This window comes from Mycteria americana, chromosome 6 (genome assembly GCF_035582795.1).
Source record: "Mycteria americana isolate JAX WOST 10 ecotype Jacksonville Zoo and Gardens chromosome 6, USCA_MyAme_1.0, whole genome shotgun sequence".
Lineage (NCBI taxonomy): Eukaryota > Metazoa > Chordata > Aves > Ciconiiformes > Ciconiidae > Mycteria > Mycteria americana.
Window position 1 is genome coordinate 70,477,002 of NC_134370.1, and position 26,164 is coordinate 70,503,165.

General features: G+C 55.2%; 1 protein-coding gene across 4 annotated transcripts in view; it reads left to right on the forward strand.

Moving 5' to 3' along the window:
- Nucleotides 1-6,955: 6,955 nt before the first annotated feature.
- The window catches only part of FRMD5 (FERM domain containing 5), a 115,910-nt gene continuing 96,701 nt past the window's right edge, over nt 6,956-26,164 (forward strand). For all 4 annotated transcript variants that reach the window (XM_075506502.1, XM_075506504.1, XM_075506503.1 and 1 more), the window contains exon 1: nt 6,956-7,177. In XM_075506502.1, the coding sequence (XP_075362617.1) occupies nt 7,076-7,177 (102 nt within the window). In that variant the 5' untranslated portion in view covers nt 6,956-7,075. The remainder of the gene's footprint in view (nt 7,178-26,164) is intronic.

Consider the following 26,164-nt stretch of genomic DNA (forward strand, 5'->3'; position numbering starts at 1 on the left):
GGAATATTTTAAATGGATTTCTGGGCTGGATTCAGAACTATTCCCTATTTGTATTCCCTAAATATAAACCAGAGCATATCTTGCTAGCAAAAAACTGACGAGAGCGTTTTTCATTGTTACCTCCATGAGTACCCAAGGAGACTGAAAGTTGTATTTGTACTTTTAAGGACTGGTGATGTAAATGTCTGCCAAACCAGTGACTCAGAAAGAGGATAAAATTCTGCGTGCCCCATCTAGTCAGGCACAAGCACAGTGCCTCCAATCTGGAGTCTCTGCCGCGAGCGCATGGAGCAAAGCTTTTTCTGACACACTTATGATTAGCTCTGCAAGGTGGGAAGAAAGGCAAAGCAATTGTTTGCTGTGAATTGCTGACTTGAATACTCACACTTCGTGCTGTCTCTCTCCTTCACAAGTGCCTTCCTCTACGAGAGGAGACGAGGTGGTGCGGTCCCACGATGCCAAGAGCGGGGAGTGAGCTCCCCACCATGAGGAGCTTGGCCATAAAGAGCTCCCTAAGGAAAATGAAGAAATCCAGGGGTGAAGAGCCTAAAAAGGATCTTTAGGGCCAAAAAAAGGCTGGCGACTTTGAGCCCACAGGGAACCTCCTAAAAGGTACAGGCTCTGCCTCATGAAGGGAGGAAGCCGTTTTCCCAGAAGACCCAAGCCCCGCTGGATGCAAGCAGAAGTGAAGGTGAGGAGACACGACTGACACTGCCCGTGGCTCAAGGCGTTGCAGGAGAGCTTGGTGGGGGGTCCCACGGTGACATGCTGGCCCACAGCAACGCCAACGGAGAAGAACGAACAAGACGCCCTGGAGCGACCCAGCAGTACAGGCTGCATCTGCTGCAAGAGGACTCCATCCCGGCAGGCATCCTCCAGCCAGGAGAAACGCCCCTGGAAGGAATTCTGCCGTGTCCTGTTGTTTGCTGGGGAGTGTGGCAGCAAACACCCTCTGGAGAGATGCTCCTTCTCTGGGTGACAGATTGTGCCAGAGAAGCAGCGTGTTATAGGGTGTGACATCAGATGGAGACTTGTAAGCGTTGCTAGCGTGGAAATTACATTGCTGTAAACTGGGTTGTTCATGGAGGCTCATTGCCGGTCCCGCCAAGCAGAGGCTGTTTGGTAACAAATCACGCTGCTCAGAACTGAGACTGAGCAAGGTTTTCCCTGGACTGTATGCGGGACGGTGGTCCCTGGGCACGGGACCACCCTTCGCCTTCTTTCTCCGTCATCATTGCCACCAGTGACCTGCAGTGACGACCTGCACTGAACCCATCGTATGTGGGGCTGCAGAGAGGAGGCCTGAGCTTCGCCGCTGCTCCTTGCCAGGCTTTTCCCGGCACCTTCCCACCCTGAGAGCTGCTCCTGCATCCCTGCAGCTCAAGGAGGAGTGAAAAGGTCTATGTGGCCGACTACTGTGACCTGCCTAGCAGCGCAGGCTCTATAATTACTCCCTGGAATACCTGCCTTGAGCCAAAAATTGTGTGCTGGAACTGAAGGAGACCTCTGTCTAATGAGCCTGTCCCTATATGTCAGCAGTAATTAATGTGCATCACCCTGCAGGTTCCCACCTCCTCCTAACAGGCTGAAATTTTATCCTCTGGTTATAATTGCAAATTATGGTTAAAATTTTAAATGCCTGGGCGTTGGGAAGCTGGTTGCTACAGCCTGTTCCCCTGTGGGTACATGTGGGGCGGTTGCTGGGATGGTTCCAGCCCTTTCTTTCACTCCTGGCCCTCTTACAGTTGACTTCCATCCTCACCACCCTTTTCTCTGCCCTCATCCCCTTTTCTTCCCTTTCTCTCTCATTTTGAGTCTCCTCCTTTCCTGACCTTTCTTTGCCTCCTTCTTTTCTCTTCAGCTCAGCATGAAACCCTCCAGGAGCGTGGTGGGAGATGATCACCCTCGTGACACATGAAGCCACCTCTGAGCACAGCAGCCCCTTCCCATCAGATGGTGCTGCTAGAAATAATATCAGGATGTATAGAAATAATAAAGGTACCAAAGACACACATACAAATATGTATGGGGCACATCGTCCTCCTTCCCCCTGTGCTGGGAGAAATCATGGGAGAAATAAGACTCGGGGGATTTCTTGGTGGTAGAGCATGTCTCTTCCCCAGCCAGTCCCACCACCACCGCTGCCTGAGATGTGTCTGAGGGGCATCATCTAAGCCTAAATAACTAGAACTTACTGACCTCATTTTGCTGGAGGAGGTAACTCAGTTGCTGGTCCAAATGTTTCCCATGGCCATTAGTGCTCAGCTGAGGATGAAGGATGTACAAACACTAGCTAAAGGGCTTCCACACTCCACAAAGATTGACTGATGGCGGAACGCTCCCTCCTCTGCATCCCCTGGAAAAATCTACTGTCTGTAGCCAGCATGCAATTCTAAAGTACTGGCCTAAAGCCAGCGATGGGTCCCTCGTCGGTTACCATAGTGTTTATAATTATTCATTATTGTAGAAAAATACTGTATGACGAATATGCAAGCATTTATTCCAGATTCAGACCAGTGAACGTAAGGGAACTCAGACATGCAGTGGGCTGGTTGCAATAGCTAGGTGAGCCTCTTTCAAGAAGAGGTTAAGTCTTCTTTTCCAAAACTTTTCATCAACAAAAAGTAATTAAGGGATAACAGAGAACTTGGTCTTTGGTTGCTGTCTCTTCTCAGTGTGTAGAAGACTGAGAGCAAGTGTGAACTGGTGAATCGATGCCTGCTTCACGCTGCAGATAGCAAGCCTGGGAGAGCAGGCCAGGGACTGTGAGTTCAGCTGATTTGGAAGTATAATGATAGCGCTGACAGTACTGTTGACCATTTAAATTATGGGCAAACCCTGCGAGCTGGGCCACATTTTGACATCTCATCTGGCTGGCGCTGGGCTTGTGTTGGAGCTCAGATGATAAGAACCATTGGTTTTCTATAATTTCAGATTCAGGTCCCTGCTGAAAAGCAAAGCAAAGCTGACAGCCTCGTTTCCCGGCTCTGGATGAAGAAAATGCAGAAAGTATCTAAACAGAACAGGCTGCAGTTAAACAAGAAATGCCAGTTAAAGCAGAGGTCGGTATTTTGGTCATCTTGCGCACAAGAAGTAGTTATTACTTACAAGCATTAGCATAATTTAAAGATGAACAGTCATCCTTTAACGCTGCGCCAAGTCAAGAGTGCAGCTGCTGGTTAAAGAGAGGTCTCCAGCCGAATGCCCGGAGCCAGGCACTCGGGCATCCTCCAGCAGGCAGGTCTCTGCTGCCAGCCTTACCTTTGGAAACACCCAGGTTTTGTTCTCCACGCCTCGTGTACGACTGCATCCGCTCTCAAAGCTAGTTGGGGATGAGAAATTATAACGGATGATAAATATATGGATTATGGATGATAAATAGATAATGCATGGCATTTCCTATTGAAATACCTGAGGCAGGTGAAGAGCAATGCATTACTTTTGAATTTAAGGCAGTTATTGCATCTTTGCTTCTGTTAATGTTAACTATTCTGACAGCTGAGTACTTTCCAAACATCACCTGAACACACCAGGCTGGATTGGCGTTAACTTTGTCAATGCACCATGTATTATAAATGCATGTATAAATAAATGCAAAGTAATACACATAATTGGCTGCTTATACTTTGAAATATATCCGAGAGACTTAGGCCTGACCATGCCGGTTAAACAGGCATGTTCACCCAGAGCCTGAGCCAGCCTAGCAAAGCTAGGAGCCACAGCAGGGCTGGTGAGCCGGGCGTGATGGGACGGGGCTGCTGCTGAGACTGGCTGTGCCTTGGTCCTCGGCGTGAAACTGCCGGAGCTCGGTTTCCACCCTGCAGCGTCCTGACTGCACCTCGGCACGGTTCCTCACGCACGGCTCTGCAAACACTTGTCCTGCTGCGTGCTGCCTGCTGCCTGCTTCGCAATGGTTTGTAATGCACGTGCTGTCCTCGGGATGGGGGCTCACGCCGCCCTTGTGGGGAGCGCTCTGCTCCTCGGAGCAGCAGAGGCAAGCGCATCTAAGAATTCCCTTTAAAGATACATTTGGAAAGCTGCCTTTTAGATTTTGGAGCTCAAAACTGCAAGTAACGGAGAATCCAAATATGGAGAATTTGTACGATTTACTGCGTTAATTATTAAAAAGCAAAAAAAAAAAGACATTACTCATCAAAACTGCATTCTTGTCAATCAAGGCTGAGGAACAGAGAGTATTTTTATAAAGGCATCTCCCAGCCTTTGATACGCTCGGTGGGAACCTTTTCAGGTAGTTTGAGAGAGAAGCATAGAGCTGCCCTCAGATGTCTGGCTCCAGCAACGTTCCCTGTTCTGAGGACGAGTCCGAGGCAGCGGAGGGGGATGAACTCAGTCAAGGGGCTCCTGCATTGCCTCAGCGAGGGTCTGTATAAAAAAAAGCAGTTTCTCTGTCAAAAACTGGAACCTCAGCAAAACCGTTCACTTGGTTGAGGAACAAAGTTAATAGCCGAGCCGTGGCATGGGTGAGAGGCTCTCTGACAAAGCCGTGGCTGCTGTGGCATGAATGCTCTCTTCATTAAGCCGCTCAGCTGGCTCAGAAGCTTCTGTTCTTGATGAAAGCAGCACCTGCTAATGCTGAGGATCCCATTCTTCATGAAGAGTTCAGCTGGTTCAGAAGGGGAGCTCTGAGGCAGATGAACAATTTATGCAGAGTGGGATACATGACAAAGTAGCAGCTACTTTAGTGAATACAAGCATCTTTGTAAAAGTGCCCAGATGGTTCAGGAGCGAGTCCCATTCTTTGTGAAAAGCGCCGTTGTTGTTCTGGGCTCTGCATCACGCCTCCCAACAACGCGCCGGGCACAACCCGTCTTCCTGGGGAGCCGCAGGATTCAGTCTCGCGATAGACATCCTGCACAGGCCAGGTCTCTGGGTTTGCCATCATTTTTTCCAGCAGAATAACGTCGTCTTCAAGATGTTGCCCACTGTCCGTGTCTCACTGCTGCAGCACCACTGCCTGCAACATCTCCTTCCCACTCTGTCACTTACATTAATTGGACGTTTAGATTAATTGCCTGTTGGATACTAAGATAACCGCGCCTGGCCCTCCTCCGTGGTCCCTCCAGCAGCACAGCCATCGCAGGGGTGTGCCCAGCCTGATGGGCAGACCCAGCGCAGCCAGCCTGGCTGGGGACGGGGAGGCAGGCTGGGAAAGACTCCTCTCTCGTTACTCGTCATGGGGACAACTCCTGAGCTGGGTGGCCCCAAAGAAAAGTGCTGGGGTCCCAGCCCCACACGCCAGAGTGTGGGCTTCCCACAGTGAGGATGGTGTGTAGGGATACGAGAGCCCGGAGAGCCGGAGCAGCTCTCCTTTCTAGCGGAGCTGGGAAGAGCTCGGCTGGGCGGCGTGGTGCAGGAAGGGATGCTGCCCTGCAGCCGGGAGAGGTCCAGAAGGGTTGGCGGGAAGGGAGCCTGCACTGCCTGGGGAAAGGTGAGGAACGTGGTTTTGTAAACCATCTTTCTGGCTGGGAAGGCAGGGAATGAGCAAAGTTGGAGCAGAGATAATATGGGGACCAGTTAGGCAGCTGCACGGTTGGAGTCTAAGGCTGCGGCTCGTGACGGGAGGACGGGAGCTGCACTGCAGCCTGTGAATGCAGCTGGAGGGGATGAACGCGAGTCTCCGGGCAAAGATGAGCTGAGTCAGGAAGGCGCAGCGGGGACAGGGCCCGTGGTGCAGCGGGATAGACTGGAGGCAGCTCAACACGGACTCTCACAGTGGTTTGGTTCGGGCATTTGCCAGCGTGTACAGAAGCGGGGAGGTGGTGGGAGCAATGCCAAAACCCTCGGTGGGGGCCTTCCTCTGTGCAGGGATGGCCATGGACGGAGTGTGACACCCAGATGGGGACTGGCCAGGGCCGGAGGCAGAGATCTGCAGCGCTGCTGGCCGGGCTCCCATCCCTGGTCACTGCTGACACTGCCACCAGGTATTTCACTTCTCCAGAGCAGCATCAACTGCAGCACCAACTGCATCTGAGCAGACACGGATCACTTTTAGAGTCCATTTTGTCTCATAACCAGAGATTTAAAAGTTTCCTTCCATAGCGAATGAATGCTACGAGAGAAGCTCATGCCCTGGGGACTACCTCAGGATTTGGGCTGGCACACCGTTCTGCTCCGAGGGCCATGATAGCTGACCCCTCTATTGGAGTGCCAACCTATTAACCCGAATCCATCTCTGGCGAGAGAGCCGGGCGCAGGCCGGTGCTTCGGCAGCGCCTTGCAGGCCTGAGGGTCGTGCTTATTCACCTGCCGTCCCCAGGGATGCAGCTTGTCTTTCGCGGGACGGGAACGGCAGCTCCCCAGCTCTCCGCTCCGGTGCTCCGGGGCGCGGATACACCCGGCCACCCGCACCCGAGCCCGCTCGCCATCGCTCGCGACACGCGAGGCTCACCGCAACAGCGGGGCTCTCAGCTCCGCCTGCCCCCGCAAACTGGGGGCTGCCCCCACTTCCCCGCCCCGCTGCCCCCCCGGGTGGGGGGGAGCCCCTCTGCGGGCGTCAGGCTGCGGGCAGAAGTGGCGGGCGGGAGCTGAGGACACCTGCAGCGGAGCCCGGCGGCTCGAGGGCTGCCCCGCTGTCCCCGGGGAGCCCCGCACCCCCGCCGCCCCCTCCCGCCGGCCGGTGCAGCCCCCCCCCGCCCCTCCGCGCCCGCGGAGCCCCCTCCCGCGTGGGGCTGCCCAGCGGAGGCGGCGGAGCCGCGCCGCCCCTGCCGCATTGGTTTGCGGCGGAGCCCGTCACCGCCGCGGCGCCGAGATTGGCCCCCGCAGCCGGCGGCGGGGCCCCCCCGGGCCTGCCTCCACCCCGCCCGCCGTGCGCCGCGGCCCGGGCACGGGCACGGGCACTGCGCTCCCTCCGCGCCGCTCCGCGCCGCTCCGCTCGGCCCGCAGCGGAGGCAGGGCCGGGCCGAGCCGGGCGGGTGGCGCGCCCGCCGCACCGCACCGCACCGCACCGCACCGCGCCGCGCCGGCAGCGGGGATGTGAGCGGAGGCTCCGCCGGCAGCGCCCGCCGCTCCGCGCCCGCTCCGCGCCCCGCCGCGCCCCGCCGCCCGCCTCGGGAAGATGCTGAGCAGGTGGATGAGTGGCAGCAGCAGGAACCTGGACCGCGAGTACAACTGCACCGTGCGGCTGCTGGACGACAGCGAGTACACCTGCACCATCCAGGTCAGCCTCCCGCGGGGCCGGGGGGCGGCGGGGCCGGGACAGCCCCGCGCCGGGGTCGCGCTGCCGCCCGGAGCCGGCAGACAAAAGGAGCGGAGCGGCGGGGGGCGGCCCGGTCCTGCCCCGCCGCCGCGAACAAAGGCGGACCCCCCCCGCTCCCGCCGCCCGCGGCCCCCCGGCTCTCGGCAGGCGACCGGAGCTTCGCTGCGGGAGACGGGCCGCGGCTGCCGGCGGCGCGGAGCCCCGGGCCAGAGCCCCCCCCCCCCCCCTCCGCCGCCCCCCGCCGCGGAGGCGTGCGGGCACGGCGCGGAGAGCCGCCCGCCGTCAGCCGGGGCGGGGGTGCCCGCCGCCCTCGGAGCGCAGCCGGAGCCGGAGCGGGGCAGGGGCAGCCCGGCGCGGCCGCCCCGGGGCCGGGGAGCGCCTCGGCCGTGTCCCGCGGAGCCGGGCGGTTGCTCGTCCTCCTCCGCCGGCTGCGGAGGCTCCGCGCACCGCGGGGGGGACTTCGGCGCGGAGCGGAGTGAGCGGAGTGCGGGGGACGCTGCTGGCGGGGCTGGACTCTCCGCTGCCTCCGCCGCATGCCGCGGTGCCCCGCTCTGCCTCCCTCATTAGCGCCCAGCTCTGCCCTGATGAGGGCTCTGCGTTTGTAACAGTTCAGAGCGGAGGGACGGGGTGCGCATCCGCCGCGCCCCGGGTGCCGGACCCGGCAGGACCCCGACCCCGACCCCGACCCGCGGCCGTCGCCCCCCGCCCGCTCGCCGCCTGGCTGCCGGGGTGCGCGGGGCCATCGCTCCGGGCGCAGCGGCGGTGGGACGTCGTATTTCTAAAAGCTGGCGGGACGGGCTCCGGGTCCCCGCCGCAGCGGGCCGGGGGACGGGACCTCGTGGCCGGAGGGCTGCGGGGCGCCCCGGGCTCCGGCCGCTCTCGCTCTCCCTGCCCGCAGTTACCGGCATCGCTGCCAGGGCGCCCGGCGGGGGCAGCGCCGGGAACCCGCCCGCTGGGGCACTCGCAACTCTTCCTGCTGGCATCGGCTGGCTGCAGCCCGGCCCGGAGGCAGGGGACAGTTGAGGGCAGAGTTTTGAGGAAAGGTGACTCGACACGTAAATAGCACCGAGTCCCCCCTCCCAGCCCTCGCTGGCTCTCCCCGGCTCTCCCTGTCCTGCGACTCCGAGGAGGAGGAGGGAGCATCTTCTCATTTACCGGCAGAAACACGCTTTAAATGCTCCTGCTAAAGAATGGTTACCGAGGAGTGCTGCAGGCTGTGCGAGGCACCGTCAGTTTTTGCTTAAATAGTCTAAAATAGATAAATACGGTGTTTTGCGTGACGAAAACGTTCATGCCGCTCGTTCCTCCCTCGCCTCCCCCGGCCGGGCTGTGAAGGGTGACCCGGCAAAGAGCGGTAACGGCACCTCGCCTCTTCTGCACGAGCAAACCGAATTTGTCTCTCAGAGGTTGTTTTTAATACAAATTAAATGGCAAACTGTAGCTTGGGAGAGAAACTGTAGGCAATGCAGTTTAGAAAAATCTGGATTTTCTGGCCTTAAGATAATTTAACAAGGTGTCGTCATTTTGCATGTCTTTTTTGTTTTGTTTTGTTAAGAGAAAATACTCCTTGATCACGTATTTCGGTGGCTTCTTTTATGTTTAGCATAGTAAATAGTGAATCCTGGTATTTAGCATGCATGACCTAAGGTATAAAGAATTAGCTCGTCTTACTCTGACTATCAAGGTTACCCCAGTTAAATATTTGTTTGCTATTGCTCTCGTGCTGCCTCATAAGCCAAGTCTTTACAGTCCGTGCAAAATTAAAGCGTCCATAGTAGGAATGTAGAATGTCTCGCAAGTGAGAAAAACCGTCACCGTATGCGGTGAATGAGTTTTGAAGGTCATTCCCTCACGAGCGCAGATATTTCACGTCTTGCTGGGATCCATAGTGTCTCCTCACCCAGGCTGCTGCTACGCCTGTTGTTTCTAATTTATGTATTTCTATTTTTACTTAAATATGGAGAAACCGTCCGAAGCATAAGTCATCATTTTCATACGCAGTGCTGTTAATCACGGCGCACATCTGGGGGGTGAAGCTGCTCGCTGGAAGTTTGTAACGTGTGTTTTTGCCGCTGTACCCATGTGTTTGTGCCGCTCACCCCGGCAGCGTGTGGGGATGCGGACGGGCTTTATACCCTCCCTGAAGCGTGGCCCGTCTGACATGGCATCTGCCTTCTCCATTGCTGGGGAAGAGAAAGAAGCACTGGGAGGCAGAGCTGATTTTAAGAGGTCTTATTTATGTTTGAGATAATGGCACTGGTTGAACCTGTCAACAAAATTAACCTCTGGCTGCGCTTGATAAAGGCGTGTGAGTAGGGGTGCGGTGCTGCTAGACGATACCTGAATATTCTGTTTCTAAATAAAGCCTTTTTTATTTGATTATCCGAAGTTTACTTTGGTAATATTCCCATGTTGAATGAACAGCTCATTGTCTGAGCTTCGATGAATCCTTCCTCTCTTTTGCCCTAATTTTCACTCCCGAACAGCCCATCCGAGCAGGCGGAGGAGCCTGGAGAGCTCGTCCCCGGGTCCCCCGGGCGGGCTCAGGGACGGTGTTGGGGGGACAGAGCTGCTGCGGGCAGAGGCAGCGTGTGCAGTGGGTCAGGGCAGCTGGGCCAGCACCTCCATAAGCGGTTTTGTTGGGGTTTTTTTGTGTATTCCAGTAGTTTGCTGTTTTGGGGAGGACATCGTCCCAGCATCCGTCTCCGCTGGGTTCTGGGGGACGGTCTCTGTCTGCCGGCGAGCAGGGCCGTGGGTCTCAGCCACTTGCTGGGACTCGGGGGCTCCCGGCAGGTGCCTGAACAGGAAGATGTTGGGCTTTCTTGACTCAGAAAAGCTGGTATTTTAATCATATTACATGCCACAGAGGCACCTTTTAAAGCAATGAAGGTGGTAGTTTGCAGTTGTGGGGCCCATCAGATGTGAGAAGGCAGCAACGCCCACTAACGCTCCGTCCCTGGCATCGTGCTGACTGCTGGCCACGGGTGCTGGGGACCCCGCTCCCATGGGTGTCACTGCCCCGAGACGCGTCCCCGGGGAGCGGCTTGGCTGGCAGAGAGGGGCAGCCATTCCCGAAGGCTTTTTGCTCATCTCCATGGCAAGGGTCTGGTCTAGCAGTATATTGAATTTGTATTTACCACCTTGTGCTCCGTGTCTCCAAACACAAGCGCGAAGCAGTTTGCCAGCGAGGCAGCCTTGCAGCCGTTGTTAGAATAAAGCGAGCTTTGAAAAAACGAAGCAATGCTCTTGCGCTGCGGTTTTGCTGTGACTGAGCTGCTTGTCTGAGGAAATGTTTTAAATTCTTCACTGTGGTGTCAGTGGTGGTATAAAAGGCTTGAAATAATTAATGATTTGCCATTGCTCGATGCGTCAAGCATTTTCCTGAAAAGACAGTGGTGTTTTGCTTCAAACCTCAGTAGTACTACAAGAACGCGGAGACGTGAGAAAATAAATATAAAAATACGGTTTCTTGGATTCAGAATGTAAGAACTTTCTTGCATAAGACTGGAAATAAATGAAAAGCTCTTGACTACGCTCTTGGACAAACCCCACGTTTTCCACATGAAGCACAAAGTTCATTAGGAGACCTGACAGGATCATTAATAACAGGCAGTCAACACAAAGGGGAACCTTGGGTTTTTGCAGCGCTGGCTACTGTGAAGGTTATTTGTTCATTATCTTTTTATCTTCTGAGAGTTTCCAATTGCTTTTGCCGGGAAATAGGTTAGCAGCCTGCTGCTTACGCAGTGGGGTCCCTTGTCTGAAGTCCTGAGCACAGGTGATCTGCACCGGAGGTTGCTCTGTGCTGCCGAGAGCGCCAGAAACCCCGAGGCTTCGTGCCGAGAAGTTTACTCTGCTCCCAGAGCCTTCCCTTCTCTCCCGCAGCCTGAACCCGGGGTGCAGTAACAGGGACTGGTGCCAAACCCGTTGTCAGAAACGCGGAGTGAGACGGACTTTGGGTCCAAGGCTGCGGGTCGGGCTCTCTGAGCATCGCCCGGTCTCCGGTCCGGCACCGGCGAGGCTCCGGCAAAGCCACCGCAGCACGGCCAGCGCGTTGTGGTAGCGAGGAGAAGTCCATCGGCAAAGCCTCTGGGCTGCGGTGGGTGCAGGATCGCACCCCTCCCAGCCTGCGGGTCCCAGGGATGGTGAAAGCAGTACCGGCAGGTTTCCGTGGCCAGTTTGCTGCCGACTCGATTCAAAGTAATGTTTTTATTTATAGCGTTGAAAATGTATTTGCAACAGAAACCTATCATTCCCGCTCAGCTGTCTCTCAGTAGCGCTGCAGGCTGCCAGGGCAGCGTCCTTCCTTCCCTGCTCCAGCGTTACAGACACACGGTTTGTGGGCTCGGAAGAAAACTGCCTGAAATGCACAGGAAGTTTCAAGACGAGGTAACGGTCAAAGCTGAGCGTTTCTTGCGTTTCGTCTCCTTTTTTCCTTTTAAATTTATTTCCAAGTATGTAATTTTAGATACAAAGGATGCAAAAGGCAGCTGAGGAAAATATCCACTAAATGTCCACTGAAAAACTATTGACATATTTACTCTCATTTTAATGGGAGGCAGAAGCACAAGTTGTTATGGATACCCGCTGAAAATATTTCTAGTGCTGCTATTTCTTCACCAGCTGAAATGCCCATTTCCTGTTAGCTTTTCATGCCTGTTTTACAATGTTACCTGCTGTGAAACTGCCGGCTATCCCTCTTAAGAGCCAGTTTCCTGAAAGAACTACTTTGCTTATCACTTTCCCATATAAGATGTTGAAGATAAATATAGATATAGATATATACACACACGCGCGCGCATGCGCGCGCACACACACGGTAGTACCTTTGTAGAAAGATATGTACAATAGCATCATGAAAGAAGACATTTTCTGCTTCTGTCATGTAAAAATTGGGTAATGCACAGTAGGAGGCTTTTTTTAAGGTGTCTGGGGAATACTAAAAGTGCCTTGAGCAGCCCACTTATTTTTGATTTTTGCCTCGCTCTTCAGCATCTCAGAGGGATCGGGTATATGGGAATGACGTCTGTGGCCACGTTCCAGCACAGCCGAGATTTGCACGACCCCGTACAAGACTAGAGGCACCAAAAGTGTCTGTGATCCCTCTCTTGGTACGCTGGCGCATCTGCTTTCTAGCTGAAACCTTGCAGGTTGGCTTCTCCTGGAAGCCGTGTATGAAGATGGGCAAAGACTGTGCAGCAAGGAAGACCCTCACTGAGATGCCGTCAATGGTAGCGGGCAAGGTCCTGATGGAGATGCCATCAGTCTGTGGAAGCTCCTCCACAGCTCGTGTAGGGGTGGGTGTCCTCTCCGGGGTGTGTAGCATCATGGGTGAAGGTGGGTTCCGAGGCATGGGTAGGGGCACTGGGAGCGGCCTCTGCCTGCGCAGCGTTGGGTGAATTGGGTGTCAATGGAAAGCGGAGGCCTTGTTGGCTTGGGGGGTAGCTGCTCGGTAGCCGCCAGGCACTTGGTCCTACGTGTTCGAGGATGGGGTGTCCTTATCTTTGTCTTGCGCTATGTGAGGTGGGAGTTTGCCAGTGGGAGAAACCAAACCCTATGGTACCCTCAACACTTCACCCTGCTGGGGGACTTGTAGGAATGTCACGTACCTCGTGGTGAGCACAGTTGGTGCAGAACTCATGGGAATCCTGACACGCAGAGCAGAGCACGCGTGTGCTCCCACCGAAACAGGAGCGGTCCCTCTGCCTTCTGCAGGGCGGCCGTGTCTCCGAGTAGGGGGTGGCATTGTAGAGCAAACCCTCCAAAATCGCCACGCTCCTTCGGTTTCCAAATGGCAGAGGAAGCGTGGCACTACTGTCACTTGTTAGAAATGACAGCGCGTTACTGGGGAAGGCTGGGGAACGAGCAGGGATTTGCCATGCGAGAAGTGCTGTACTTTATTTGCTCTCAATTTTGTCAAGGATAGACAATACCTTGTTAGCGCAGGGGTCAGACGTTGGTGCTTTTGCAGAGAGAACTGAACAGTGCTTCTGTCATCAGCCACTTGTTTGTGGTCAAAAAACCCCAATTATTGTTTGGTTACAGAAAGCTTTGGAGTCGCTTCTGCAAATAAGAAGCTTTCAGGTCACATTCTTTTCTTTGAAATTTTTCCAGAGTAAATTATCATAGCAGTATGAGAGCAATTTCATACTGATGGTCTGGAATTGCCTGCGAAGCTGATGAATCCACAGCGAGTGTCTGCAGAGACCGTGGCTCTTGCGTGGCAGGGAGGAGATGGGGAGCAGGCTCGGACGGGTGCAGCCACGCCACAGTTAACGTGCGCGTGTACGTGGGCCTGAGTCTGTCCTGTCAGGGCTGGGGGGATGATTTGAAAGGATGGGACTAAATCCCCTCTTGTGGCAGGATTTGTAGTTAGTTACTTCTGGTTGTTGTTCCTACCAGCCTCTTAGAAGCTTCAGAACTCAGGAAAATATATCCCAATTTGTTTCTTCATCGGCCACCTCGTGTGGATTCCCCCCTTGTATTCCCAACGGAGTTACAGCTGCTGTGGCTCTTGGTGACTTTCTAAAATCTACTCAAGTTTATGTGGCACCTTCATCATCCCAGGAGATGTTTTTGCTTGTTTTGCTTGCTCCCTCACCCTGTCGGCAGAGCTCTGCCAGCTGCCGCCAGAGCCCAGGAGAAAGGCAAACCCACCGTCTTTGGTCACGACAGAGAGGAATTAATACTTTGAACGTTTTTTGGAGCTTTAGCCTAAGCACGGCAACATCTTAACCAACCCTAATTTTGCACGCGGCGCTGTTAGCTGGCGCAGTCTGGTTTTCCGTTCCTTACAGAACTGGATAACCAGCCACAGACCTGCCCAGGGCTACAGAGCAAACTGCTGGTGGAGGCCGGGCTGAAGCGAAGGCTGCTTTGCTCTGAGCACCAGGACAAAGGAGGAGATGCAGAAGAAATGGGGTGAGTTTTCAGAAAGGTCTGAAGAAGTGAGGAGACTCCATGCGCACAAGTAAGGATGTCAGCATTAGGGTTTATATGGTCACCTGCATTTATGCAGAAACCTAGGGGTACCTTCTGAGCATGAAACGCAAGCCAGGCTTGTCTTTAGGAGGTGATGGTCTGCCAAACCAGCTCCAAAGTCCATGGCCCGATGCGACGGCATTCCTGCAGGCCGGGCGATGCCCCGAGCCGAACCTCCCGCAGTCACAGCCCCGCCTTCACAGGGTCCGCAGGGCACGCGCGTGGGGGCGAGAGCAGCCTTTCGGCGGATGGAGCAGCGCGGAGTGGACCGAGGTGCGAGCGGCTCCCTGCACGAGCCCTGCGGCTGGCAGGGCGTTTTGGCGCGGTGAGGAAGAGGAGCGCGAAGGGCAGCGTCCGAGCGCCGCGGGGCGGGGGCATGCGAGCTGGCCCGACGTGGAAGCGCGTTCGCTGGGACCGAACGGACACGACAGCTTTTTGCTGTTACGCTGCAATGAGTGGATTGCAATGGCAGAGTGAAGATCCCCGGCTTCACGTGTCGCTGCCGGTTCGCTGAGCCGTGCTCTGGCAGCGTGTAAAATACTGGCGTTTCTAGAAAATAAAAATGTGGCTATTAGACAGTTTTATCTACATTTACAATATTTTGCTTGTAAAAAAATAAATAATTAAAATAGAAATGAAGTCTCATGGCTTACATCACCCCAGAGGTGTATTTGCCTGTGTGGTTTGCGTTCAGGGTTGCTGGAGGGTGGGGGGGCAGAAGCGCGGTGGGTCGGGCAGTGGCAGGAGCGGGGCAGGAGATGTGCCGGCTCTTCTGCACAAATCCCAAAGATCAGAAAAGGAGGCGTTCAGAAGTACCTTTCTTTCGAGATTTCTGCGCCCGTCTGTGCCGGCAACAGGGTCAGGGCAGTGGTTGCCCCGGCTGGCTGGGAGATGGTTCTTCTCCTCCATCTTCTCCACGGGGCGTTGTTGTTCAGGGGTTTGCGCGTGCACGAAGCCACTGCCCAGAGGCCATCCCTGAGCTGGCAGGCACGTGCCTGCCTGACCATCTGAAATGCAAACATATTTTTAAGCTTCACACTCAAATTCTCTGTGCCTCCCCCCTGCTGCCACCACCCGCCTCCTATTCAAACAAGCCTGTCTTTTATTTTGTATATTTGGGACATTGACACAAGGAGTTCTTGCAACTGAAGGTAGCTATTAAATATCCATTACGGTGTTTTCATTTCTAGACAGAAGATTAACTGCTGCCTTTTGCATTCAGCAGCGTTTGGAAACGAGAGGAAGAGTGGTGGGGTCTGAAGTCGCTGCAGCCTCGTCCCTCTGGGTGCGTGGTCGGTGGGTGGATACGCGGCAGTCGCGTGCGGTCTTTCTGTCCCGCTGCTCTGTGGCACAGGTTTTGCGATGATCTGATTTTCCAGGAATTTACCGGGTGAGATGGACCAGGAGATGGTCATTTCTAAAGTGACGTGTGGGATTTGGGGCTGGCCGGGCAGTTTTCCTGCACGCGGCGCAGAGGTGGTTGTGTCTGTTGTGTAATTATGGCCAAGACCGAACTGAGTATCTGCAAAAAATGCCTGGTCCTTAGAGTCTGATTTTTTTCTGGAAAGGGCCAGCGCAGAGGGAAGTTGTGTGAGCTGTCCTTCAGACTGCTGGTGGAGAACGGCTCTTTTTTCTAAGCAAAAATAGGATTTTTGTAACTGCTGGTGGAGCGAACTGGCGTGGTCCTGGGGAGCAGCTGGGCGCTTTGTTCCTCCCGCGTCGTCGCTTTAAAGATGCGGACCGTACTTTGCTCTTAATTACACTTTGGCAATTACCGTCTGTGTAGATTACCTTCACTGGTAACCATTGTCTTCATTTGCAAAAGTGACTCGGCAGCTGAAGTTTCGTGAGGAATATAGTTTATTCTACGCACACACAAAATGCAAGATGCCATCGTGCTTCCTCTGGCTTGTTATCTGTAGGGGACAGCAGGGGTAAAATGCAGTAAAATCTTATTTTACTCAAAGTCAGCAGCTGTCTCTGCAGATACACGTCAGGAGCTCTGCTACTGAGCAAGATGGTGCCATCTTTACATAATCAGTTTGTAGAGCGGAGCCATATTTTAAGCCACGGGATCTTTGAGCTGCTCCGAGGATCAACTTTGTCCTTCCATTAGTGATGATCCCAGTTCTCCTTATGGAAACCGGGGGGTCTGTTCTCCCAAATTGTTCAGTCTTTGGTCCTGACCAGGGAAGTTGATGTAAATGGAAACTGCTCTTCTGCAGGCAAGGGAACAGACTGAAAAACCTCTCTGGGATTGTAGGATGTACCTCGCATTGCGCAAATGCAAAGGTTAGGAAGTCCCTCCCGAAGAGGCGCGAGCGTTGCAGAGCTCAGAGCCGTGGGCCGGCTGCGCCCTAATAATTTTAGCATCATAATTCTAATGTATTTTCTTTAGAATTCTGAGCTGGGAGCCTCCCCCTGCTCCCGGCCGGGTCGTGGTCTCACCGGAGCTGGGCGTTACGCCGAGAGCCATTTGCTTTCCCTGGGAGAGCCAGTTTTTTGCACTGAGCATCTCATGGGAAAGTCGAGGTTGGGACGTATTTTAATCTTTCATATCTGGCAGTAAAGAATATAAGCTCTGGACTCCTGAGGATGGAGAAGAATCTTAGGCTGGTTCGGGATGCTGCGGGAAGGAGTGAAATCAGGTGGGTCGGTACTCGCCCGGTCCTGCTGCCTCGCCAGTTAGACGAGGCGTTTCTATAAATGGTAATTAACAAAAGCTTTGTGGCGTTGTGCTTTGCGAGGTCAGAGAGACCTCAGCTAGTTAATGTTGGATGTCAAAATTTGATCAATGCTGCAGCTGGAAATAGAACATTTTGGCTGCATAATGTCTGTTACCAAAGACTTTAATTATAGTGGCATATCTGTCATATCGATGAGGTTTTTCTATTTTTCAGGGGTTTATAGCAGGGCTGTTTCAGATCGTATTGGCTTTTAGCTTGGCACATAAGCTGGGATCCCAAAGGAAATATCCATCTAGCTGCCAAAAGGAAATTTTTCTTTAATAAAAAAATTGCAAAAATTGATTAAGCCATTCTGGAGCCAGAGAGAGACTTTAGGAATATATAGATTAGGTAGTTTATAGCGATTGTAACTATATGTTATCTATACACTGAACTCACAGAATGGACAGTATATTGGGACTGAAGAAAAAAGCTGGAAGCCAAAATAGTTATGTTTGAAAAATAGATAATAAACATGCTGAGCAGGTACTTTTCATGAATCGATTTAATTCTCATTAGCATTGCACTATATAGCATGCTGACTAATATTCCTGGCTTGCAAACAACAATGGCTTTCCAAAGGAAATGTGTAATGAGAACAGAATGTCTTTGGGACCTGAAATCCGGGAGCCCCTGGGGCCGTTGGAAGAGGAGAAGAGAAGATGTGAGGGCAACAGAAAAGGCAGCGGCAGAGGAGAGGGCTGGGGTTGGAGACGACGGTGAGGCAGGTCAGGGCAGCAGGGGTGTGACAGACGTCGGGTGTCCCCCGCCGTGCCAGCCTGTCCTCCTCCGTCCGCAGAGGGACCCCCACGGCCCCCGCGCCATCGGGACTGCTGTCCGAACCGAGCCTCGGCGCCTGCCCTTGCCGTGGTACCGTCGGACCTCCCTCTGAAGGGAGCTCTCCTGGACCGTGCTCCTGCCTGAATCTCCATGTTCGTGGGCTGTTCCTCAGTATTAAAGTTCTTCTCCTGATCCAGAATGGACTCTTCTGTCTTCTGGTCCAGGTCCATGTTCCTACTGTCCTTCTTTTCTTCCGCTTGCAGTTATTATCTGTGTGTTTACAGTTTTGCATCATTCTCGTTTGCACGTTGATACAAAACCCCAAACCTGCGGGGGACGATTCCCCAGCCTGCCGCCGCGTCTCGGAAGCAACTCCTTAAGGCCACCAACGGGCCTTTAACCGGTTGGGACTTCTGCTTTCCGGTGACAGATTTCTTCATCTGGGGTTTTGGAATAAAGCAGAGGGTCCCGGGGCAGCTGCGTTCGAGGGGTTTGGGGTGGCTGGCAGCCTGCGTTCCGCGGCGCCTTGCTTCCCCAGGCGTGAGCGGGAGCTTGCACGTCTCCTTAGCAGTGCTTCGGTGCTGGCTGGGTACCCGTCCCCCAGCTCAACGTCTGCGTTTTGTTCTAGACATAAATAAGGTGCTAATACAAAATGAATCCCAACGTAGCGTGTCTTCAATAATGATGACAGTGATTTCTCTCTGCCCTTACGGGATGCTTCCCACTGTCAGCGTTAACACACCGGCCCCCTGGCAAAGTCCCCGAGAATTAAATAAAAACACAACGAACAGGGCTTGGAGGAAAGCAAGAAGGTTGAGGCTTTCCTCAGTAACCCCCAGTACCACCGAGCGGAGAGCGTTCCTATTTCTATAGGGCTTTTTAATTAACACGTGGCATTTTGTTACGAGGATCTCATTGAGCGTAATGGGGAACGGTGTCTGAGGCATTTTAGGCTGATTTGGTTTTAAACTTCTGCAGGCAGCGTGTCATTCTCAGGCAGCTCTGCTGGGCTTTTCCAGAGAGACGTGGGTTTTGGACACGGTTAATCTCTGTGTCCGTGAGCTGATGCTGATGAGCCGTGTCACGTCCTGCCGGTGTCCTGGGGCTGCCGGGGGGAAACGTGCTGGGGGAGCGGCAGCGCAGCCCCCGCGCCCCGGCTTCGGCCGGGTGCCGCTCTGGGTCCTGCACGGCTCCCCCCGATCGCAGCCCCCCTCAGCTGCAAAACCGGGCTAACAGCTCGTCCTGCTTCTCTCGAAGTTTCTCTGAGGACACGTTGGCGAGAGACCGGGCGCAGGGAGTACGTGAAGAGGGTCGTGGCGTTCGCCTGGCGCGGTGCTCAGGCTGCTGGGCTCGCCAGGGCCAGCACCGCGAGCAGTGGGGATGATTGCACCGTACAGGGTTGATGCTGCTTTGGCAGTGGGGATGATTTCACTGTACAGGGTTGATGCTGCTTTGGCACTGAGGATGATTGCACCGTACAGGGTTGATGCTGCTTTGGCAGTGGGGATGATTTCACCGTACAGGGTTGATGTTGCTTTGCAATGCAGGGTTGCAAGCGAAGGAAAAGCAGAGCAGCCTGCAATGGAGCTTTTTGCTTGTCCCAGCGCAGGGCACGTCCCGACCCTTCGTGTCTCGCACCAGGTGAGGAGGCTGAAGCCCTCGGCTCCTGTCGTGCCCACCCGCTGCCCCACAGCCTTTGCAGGGTGCGGGACCCCCGGAAGGGCAGCTCCAGCAGCCCGGGGTTGAGCAGCGAGCGCCGGTGCTGTGGTCACAGCTCCTCCTCCATAACCAACCTGAGGCCTGCAAACCCCTAGAAATACGATTCTGAGCCTGAAACATGACTGCAGTATTTTTGAGGAGGAGGTGATCCATTCTTGGGTGCAAAGCAGTACAAAACCCAGCAGCGGCGAGCAGGTCCCCTGTCGGGGATAACTGCGAAGGGGACAGCAGTGCCCAAGCACCGCTGGCACCGGTGACAGCGCAGGGATGAGTGGAGGGACAGCCCCAACCTGGGGCAGGGCTCGTCCCCGGGGAGCCTCACCGCGGGAAGGCTTATCACGGCCAAGCTGCAACTCAGTTACGGTTCCTGCATCGCTGGGCGAAGAGGGAGCAGATGCGGGTTTTGCCATGGGAGTGCATTAGGAACGGAGAACATAAGCAATTAAACCTTGCGCGCTCGAGACAGAAATTTCCAAATCCCTCTGGCTCGCTGTTCACCCCCAGAAGTGAACAGGGAGACGATGTGTTCTCTGGGACTAATCTGCTGCGTTAGGGTTTCCTAACCAGCCTTTGTAGCCCTCGGGTGCGGGAAGGCACCGTGCCTTGAGCAGGGACGGGCGCCTGGGGCCAGCTGCCCGCAGCGGCCGGGGGCTCCCGCGTCCCAGCAGAGCCGGTACCCACCCCAGGCACAGGGCAGCTGGGAGAACCGATGCTGGGAGCTGGCGGCGGGGATTAGCCCCGGCAGGGGCTTTGGTGGGGGGCCGGGAGAGCCCGGGCGGGGAGGGTGTGCTGGAAAGCCGGGGGGCTGCTGGGTGGCAGCTGGTGGCCCTGGTCTTCTGCAGCCCTCTCCGGTGTCCTTCGTGAGGTTGTCACTGGCAGGTTAAATGGATCCTTGAGACCAGGAGAGACTTCGGGTGCCTCACCCTGCCTGGGCTGGGGACGCAGCCAGCTGCCTTCTGCCAGGCCACCATCTTCCTTCCATGACTTTGTTTTGTTACAGCTAATCGAGCTCTCCTTGCCTTAAATTCTGAGTCAAAATTCGGATTCCCCAGGATGGATGTGAATGTTGTACCCCAGGTCTAGAAAATGGGCTGCTCTTCCCAGCGCTCAGGTGCAGCGTCCAAAAAGCTTCCCCAAGGGTAAGGGTGCTGGTGTTTCCCTCACCGAGCTGGACCTCAACTGGAATGATGGGCTGTTCTTTTAACCAGCCCTGTCATCACAAGATTTCCCATTCCCTCCATTTGTTTGTCTGCTTATTCCTCACCCCTGCGGAGAAGTGCCATCGTCAGCAGGCATGGCCTCACGGCCGGCTTGGCAGAAGTGTTGGCAGCGGCTCGACGGTCGTGGTGCCTGTAGGATAAATGCGAGGATTAGGAGGCGAGTTGAGCTGGGCTGCAGTTTTACGCTCTGTGCAGTTTCCATGAGATGGGGATAAGAGGAAAAAAGCACTCGAGAACGGCTTCTGCTTTGGCTTCTGCATGGGACTTGGGAAACCATAAATCAGTCTGAAAGAAGTGGCTGCACGTTGACCCCCGCAGACACTGCCTAATTGTTTTATTTTGCTTTGTTCCACGGATCTCTATGGAGAGAGAGGAAAAGTCAACGTTGCGGTGCAGCTGGCGGGACCGGGGATTGCCATGGGAATGGAAGAACGGGGCTGGCGGTGAGCAGGGGACACCGCCATCGCCTGGGAGATGCCCTCGTCCCCACTGCCCCGCTGCTGCTTTGGGGACGTCGTGCTGGAACTTCATGTCCGGCCCCTGGAAGGGATAATGAGGTGCTGTAACCCACAGCTGCCGGTCCAGATCCAGCCTCGTCCCAGCCGCTGGGCTGCGGGGACTCCTCCGCGGCGCTCCCCGGGTCCCTGCCGGCGTGGCCCTCGGCAGCGGTCGGGTCCTCGGCACCGGCGACGGAGGGAGGAGGGGGCTGAGCTCCTCCGTGGACCTCACCCTGGATGGATGCCCTGGGGTGCCCGCATCTAGTGCAGGGGATTAGGACCGCTGATGGATGGGCTCTCGTCCCTCCTCTTTGTTCCTTATTTATTTCGTCTGTAAAACCTGCGGTTCCATCCGAGTGGGACACTTAGTTCGTGGCAACTGAAGTGCGGAGCTGCCGCCTGCGCGTGGGAAGTGTGCCTGCCCGAGGAAGGGGGTTCCCGGGGGGTAAGAGCTCTGCTCCTGCAGGCTGGTGGCTGTGGTGCTGGCTGATGTAGGAAGCACTGAAGTTAGACACAGACTCTGAGGAACCCTGCCTTGTGAGCATCTTGGGAAGGTCACCTGGCTTTAAAGCACCATTTAGGCAAATCAGTTGCGCCAAAATAGCATTTCTTTAGTTAATGCAGTCAGATTAACCAGTGCTGCAGATAAACCTCTCCTTAAATTAGCTGTTACTTGAAACTTCACTGTCCTGGCATGGTTGGGTTTTTAAAACACTGTCAGCAGACCAGCAGGAGCAATTCTGTTTAAGACTGCAAACCTCCGCGGCGCCGAAGGCTGCGCTGCCTGTCCCGGTGCTGTGCCAGGGCACGCGGGTCTGGTCTCCGAAAGGCAGAGACTCACGGGTGGACGGGAGTTCGGCGCCAGAGGTAGAACCCACCCTGGGGGCACATCTGGGTGCGTTTGATGTTAGCCCCTCGCAGGACGTGTCCCAGAGCAGCGGGACTGCTGCTGCTGGCAGGGCACAGGGCGAGCGTCCCGGCACAGCCTCTCAGCCAAGGCCACCTTCAGAAGCGCGGCCGATGAGCAACATCCTTAAGGCAAGTGGGGAAGGATCCGGCTTGTGTTACAATAACAAACGAAGCAGGCAAAAGTAAACACGGAAGGAAGTAAATGAATAAGCCCCTTCGCACTTACTTTTGGAATAACTAGGCGCGCAGCTCTGAACTGCTAATGCCTTGGTGCTGGGAGGGCTTTGCGGATGCGACGCACGCTTTGCCCTGCGGTCTCGCTAAGTTTGAGCTTGCAGCAGTGGGTAGCGAGGCGGTAGGCGGGCGAGCACGTCGGGTTCTGTCTGTGTGCTGCAGCGCGTGATGTTTCTGTAGGGCCTGTGGAGCCTGCTTGGAATTACGGCCGCCTGTCAGTTACTATTAGCTGTTTTTATTCGTTTTTTCATGCTAGCCTTACTGAAATGGTCTCCTGCTCCATACTGCGTGGTGGGGTTCTGCAGGCGGTGCAAGCAGCTGCCAGTGCTGCTGCTTCCTTTTCTTTATGCTTTTATAACAGTATCCGCACTTGGGTATTTTGTGTGCTACGGTAATGATAAATAAAATGCATATTTGAAGGATTCTCTTGAATCTGTGAAATTAGGGAGGGGGAAGGGAAGTTCAGGATTGCACTTGTGCATCCGAGGGCTGAAGGGGCGCAGAGCTGTTTGCCACGTCCCCTTGTTTTGCAGTGTCGCACGTAATGATCGCCTCTTCCTTCCCACCTCCCTGCCGCTTCCCCGCGTGCCGCAGCTGCCTCGCTGCCAGCCCAAGCAAGGTTGCCCTTCGCTTGGAGGCAGGCACCGAGGTGCTTTGTTCTGGGTACGTGGATACTGGTGACGCTGCCATATGTTGTGGGGAGGCAGTTGCGCACGCAGTAGATGAGGGCTGATGATTTAAGAGGCTGTCTTATTTCTGCTCACAGTTTTCCAAGTGCTGGTGGCATTCTTGGGGCTGGTGTAGTCGGCTGGTTTTCAAACCTGTGGCAACAATCTTTATTTCTTTTAGCGTCCTATGATGGTTGTAGAAGGTCCGGTTCTCGTTGGCCAGTCTCTCATGCACGCAGACCGTAGCAGGACGGGCTGTGACGTGACCTACCGCATGGCAAGGGTTGTTTTGGCAAAACCAGATGTCCCTCTGATCGTACCTGGGTAAAAGCTGCAGGGCAGGGGTGGGTGCATGTATATTCCTTCACCCGGCAGCAGGCTGGGACCAAACTCCCCACCTCTGCGGGACCTGAGCAAGGGCGGGCACAGGGACCGATGCTCTGTGCTTGTTGGAGTACGGGAGTTGCAAATCCCACGCCTGTTGGATGCTCCAGCACGCCCGTCCCGAAGGGGATGAGTTTCTCTTTAGCGTTGGCCAGGATCGACCCAAATTGTCCCTGATGACCATAACAGCTCGTCTGCAAATGATAGGATTGTTTCAGATCTGTGGCCGCTTCCTGGGCAAACTCGGGCGGGTGCAGCCTGTGCTGTGTGGTGGGAGCGCTGGCACGTCAGTGTTGCTGAGGGCACTGTGCAGTTCCCTTTCCCGGTATCTCCTCCGTGGCTGGGCAAAGGAAATATGGGGCCATTTTGCTGTTGTATTCTTCCAAGCGAGCAAGCTGGCATGAAATAACGCTTAGACAGAGCAAGCACGAAGAGGGTGAGTGCTTATGGCATGCTGTCTTTTAGGTGTGTTTGGGAAAATAAAATAATCTGATAAACTACAGAAGCCAAAAGAGACTATTTTGAATGCACTTGATTCTTCTGTGAGTGCTGCAATTATTCTGACCTTTATTTAGAGTGTCAGTTAGACACGGTGATAGCACCAGGGTTAAAATACGATGCTTTTGCCTGGATCGCATCCGCTGCCGAGGGAAGGGCTGAGAGGGCCAGTGGAGCTTGGTACAAGGTTAGCAACAGATTCACTCGAGCCCTTAAAATATTTATGGCATTGTAATCCATACACATTTTAAGCATATTTGACATCATCCTACGCTGCTCTTGTATCTGTCATTGCTTATGGAGAGACTCCAGAGAGCATCACTGTACGGCTGGTAGGAGGTAGCTGCAGGTAGCCATGCATTGCATGGGTATTTTTACAGCTGAGATTTAGAAAGGAGTCATAAAGTCTGTTCCTAGAGAGCTCTTTATAGTGTGAGGAGGGGCTTTGCACAACACTTGCAAAGGTGACTGACGGCTCGCGCAGCGGACGGGACTGGGACGCAGCATACGTGCTGGCGCTGGCTGGGCGAGCAGCGTTTTGGCTGCGGGGCTCCTTCCCTCCTTGCCCGCCCAGCCACCCCCCGCGCTGCCCCCCGGCTCTCGTCACCCGCGGGGAAGTGAAGCAGCTCGAGGAGAAGATGTCTCAGATGTTTCTTCAGTGACTCAAAGTCACCCCGTCATTTGCTGCGTTCCCCTGCCCGGGGGTGCCGGAGGACCTGTCACCGCGGCCGTGAGCACCGGCACGGCGGGGCCTCGCGGGCTGTCACGTCGTAGCAGCCGGGTTTGGGGAAGCTGTGCAGCTCTCAGCACGGCAAAGAGGATTTTGGGTTCCTTTGAAGCTATCAAAACCCAACTAAACGGGATGGATCGTCTCTTCGGCTGGGCGATGCGTCTGCCCAGCTGCAAGGCAGCACGCCTCCCTCCCTCCTTCCCTCCTCCCTTCCTCCCTCCATCCCTCCAGCCTCCCTCGCTGGTTTTCAGTCACGTCCTGCGCGGCGGAGAGAGCAGCCTCCTCCTCCTCCCGTGGCGGGGAGACGCTGCCGAGGGCCAGGACACGCGGTGCTGGTTTGGCGGGACGGGACGGGCGTGCCGCAGGCGCTGGGCTGCGGGTTCCCCTGCCGCAGCCCCGGTGCGTGGAGGGGGACGGCACCAGCGCCTGCACATGGTCCGCGAGGCCCCGCTGGGTGCTGGTTCCTTGGAAATTGGGCTAAGATTATTGTGGAGGAAATTTAAAAAATCATCAGAACTGGCAATGTTAATGGCTCCTTCCTCTCTGCCATGGCACACGGGTGCATTTTTTAATTTAAAAGCTGCCTGGATTTTTTTCTTCTCTTAGGGTAAAACAATCTTTTTTAAAGGATAGCCCAGAGAAAGCCCCCTTATGTCGGATTCCATCAGACATACTCCAGCACCTTCCCTTTTCCTCTGCGCCGTATCTCCTCCATCGCTCTCCTCACTTCTTCCCCTTCCATGGTGCCTGAAGCTGCTGCCTGCCGAACAGCTTTGGTCTTGGGATTCATCCGCGGAGCTGAGCCGGGCTGGGGGAGCGGGGCGCAGCCGGGCAGCTGCACGGGATGAGACCTCTCCTGAGGCTGCTCCAGCCGGTGGGAGCAGCGACGGGAGGGACGGGGTGGCCGGTGCCCGTGGCAGAGCTGCAGCTCGGTCCCCGTCGAGTCTGCAGCTGTGGGCACGGTGGCCTCCGCGCCGGGTGCTCGGTGTTTTTAGGAAGCTCCTGCAAGGCGCTGAGGTGGGGCAGAGGACCTGCTGAAGGGCAGGAGGACGTGGGCTGGGTGGCGGCGGTGCCCAGGGGTGGCTGGCGGCTGCTGGAATTTATCTCGCCTCCTGGGATATTGTACTGGGAGGCCGTCTGATTGTGTCCGTAGCGTAGGTTTACCTCCACGGAGCATGTTACGTGGTGCCGTCTGCCTGCTGAAAACCGAGGCTCGGGAGCAGGAGGGCCACCGTTCCGAGCTGTGTCAGTGCAGCGAAAGCTCCGGTGCTCTGCAGGGCTGCAGGGACGTGCGTGTGCCGTGGGTGCGTGAATAAATAAACCTCTGCTTGGAGCTGCGGGAGGGAAGGTGGTGTGAGACCATTGCCTGTTCCCATGGTCTGGGGAGGGGAACGGGGAATTCTTGGCAGGGACTGGGGAGGTTGGCTGCTTCCAGCCAGGGACGCCGTTATTTGCGTGTGCATCGGCCCTTTCTTTTACCTTTTTCTCCCTTGGAGGCTGAAATCTCCAAGCATTTCACCTCCTGGGCTTTTTCTTGACCCAGAAATATTTCTGCCTGCCTGCAGTTGTCCGTGGTGACCGCAGGCTGTTGTGCGCCGGGGC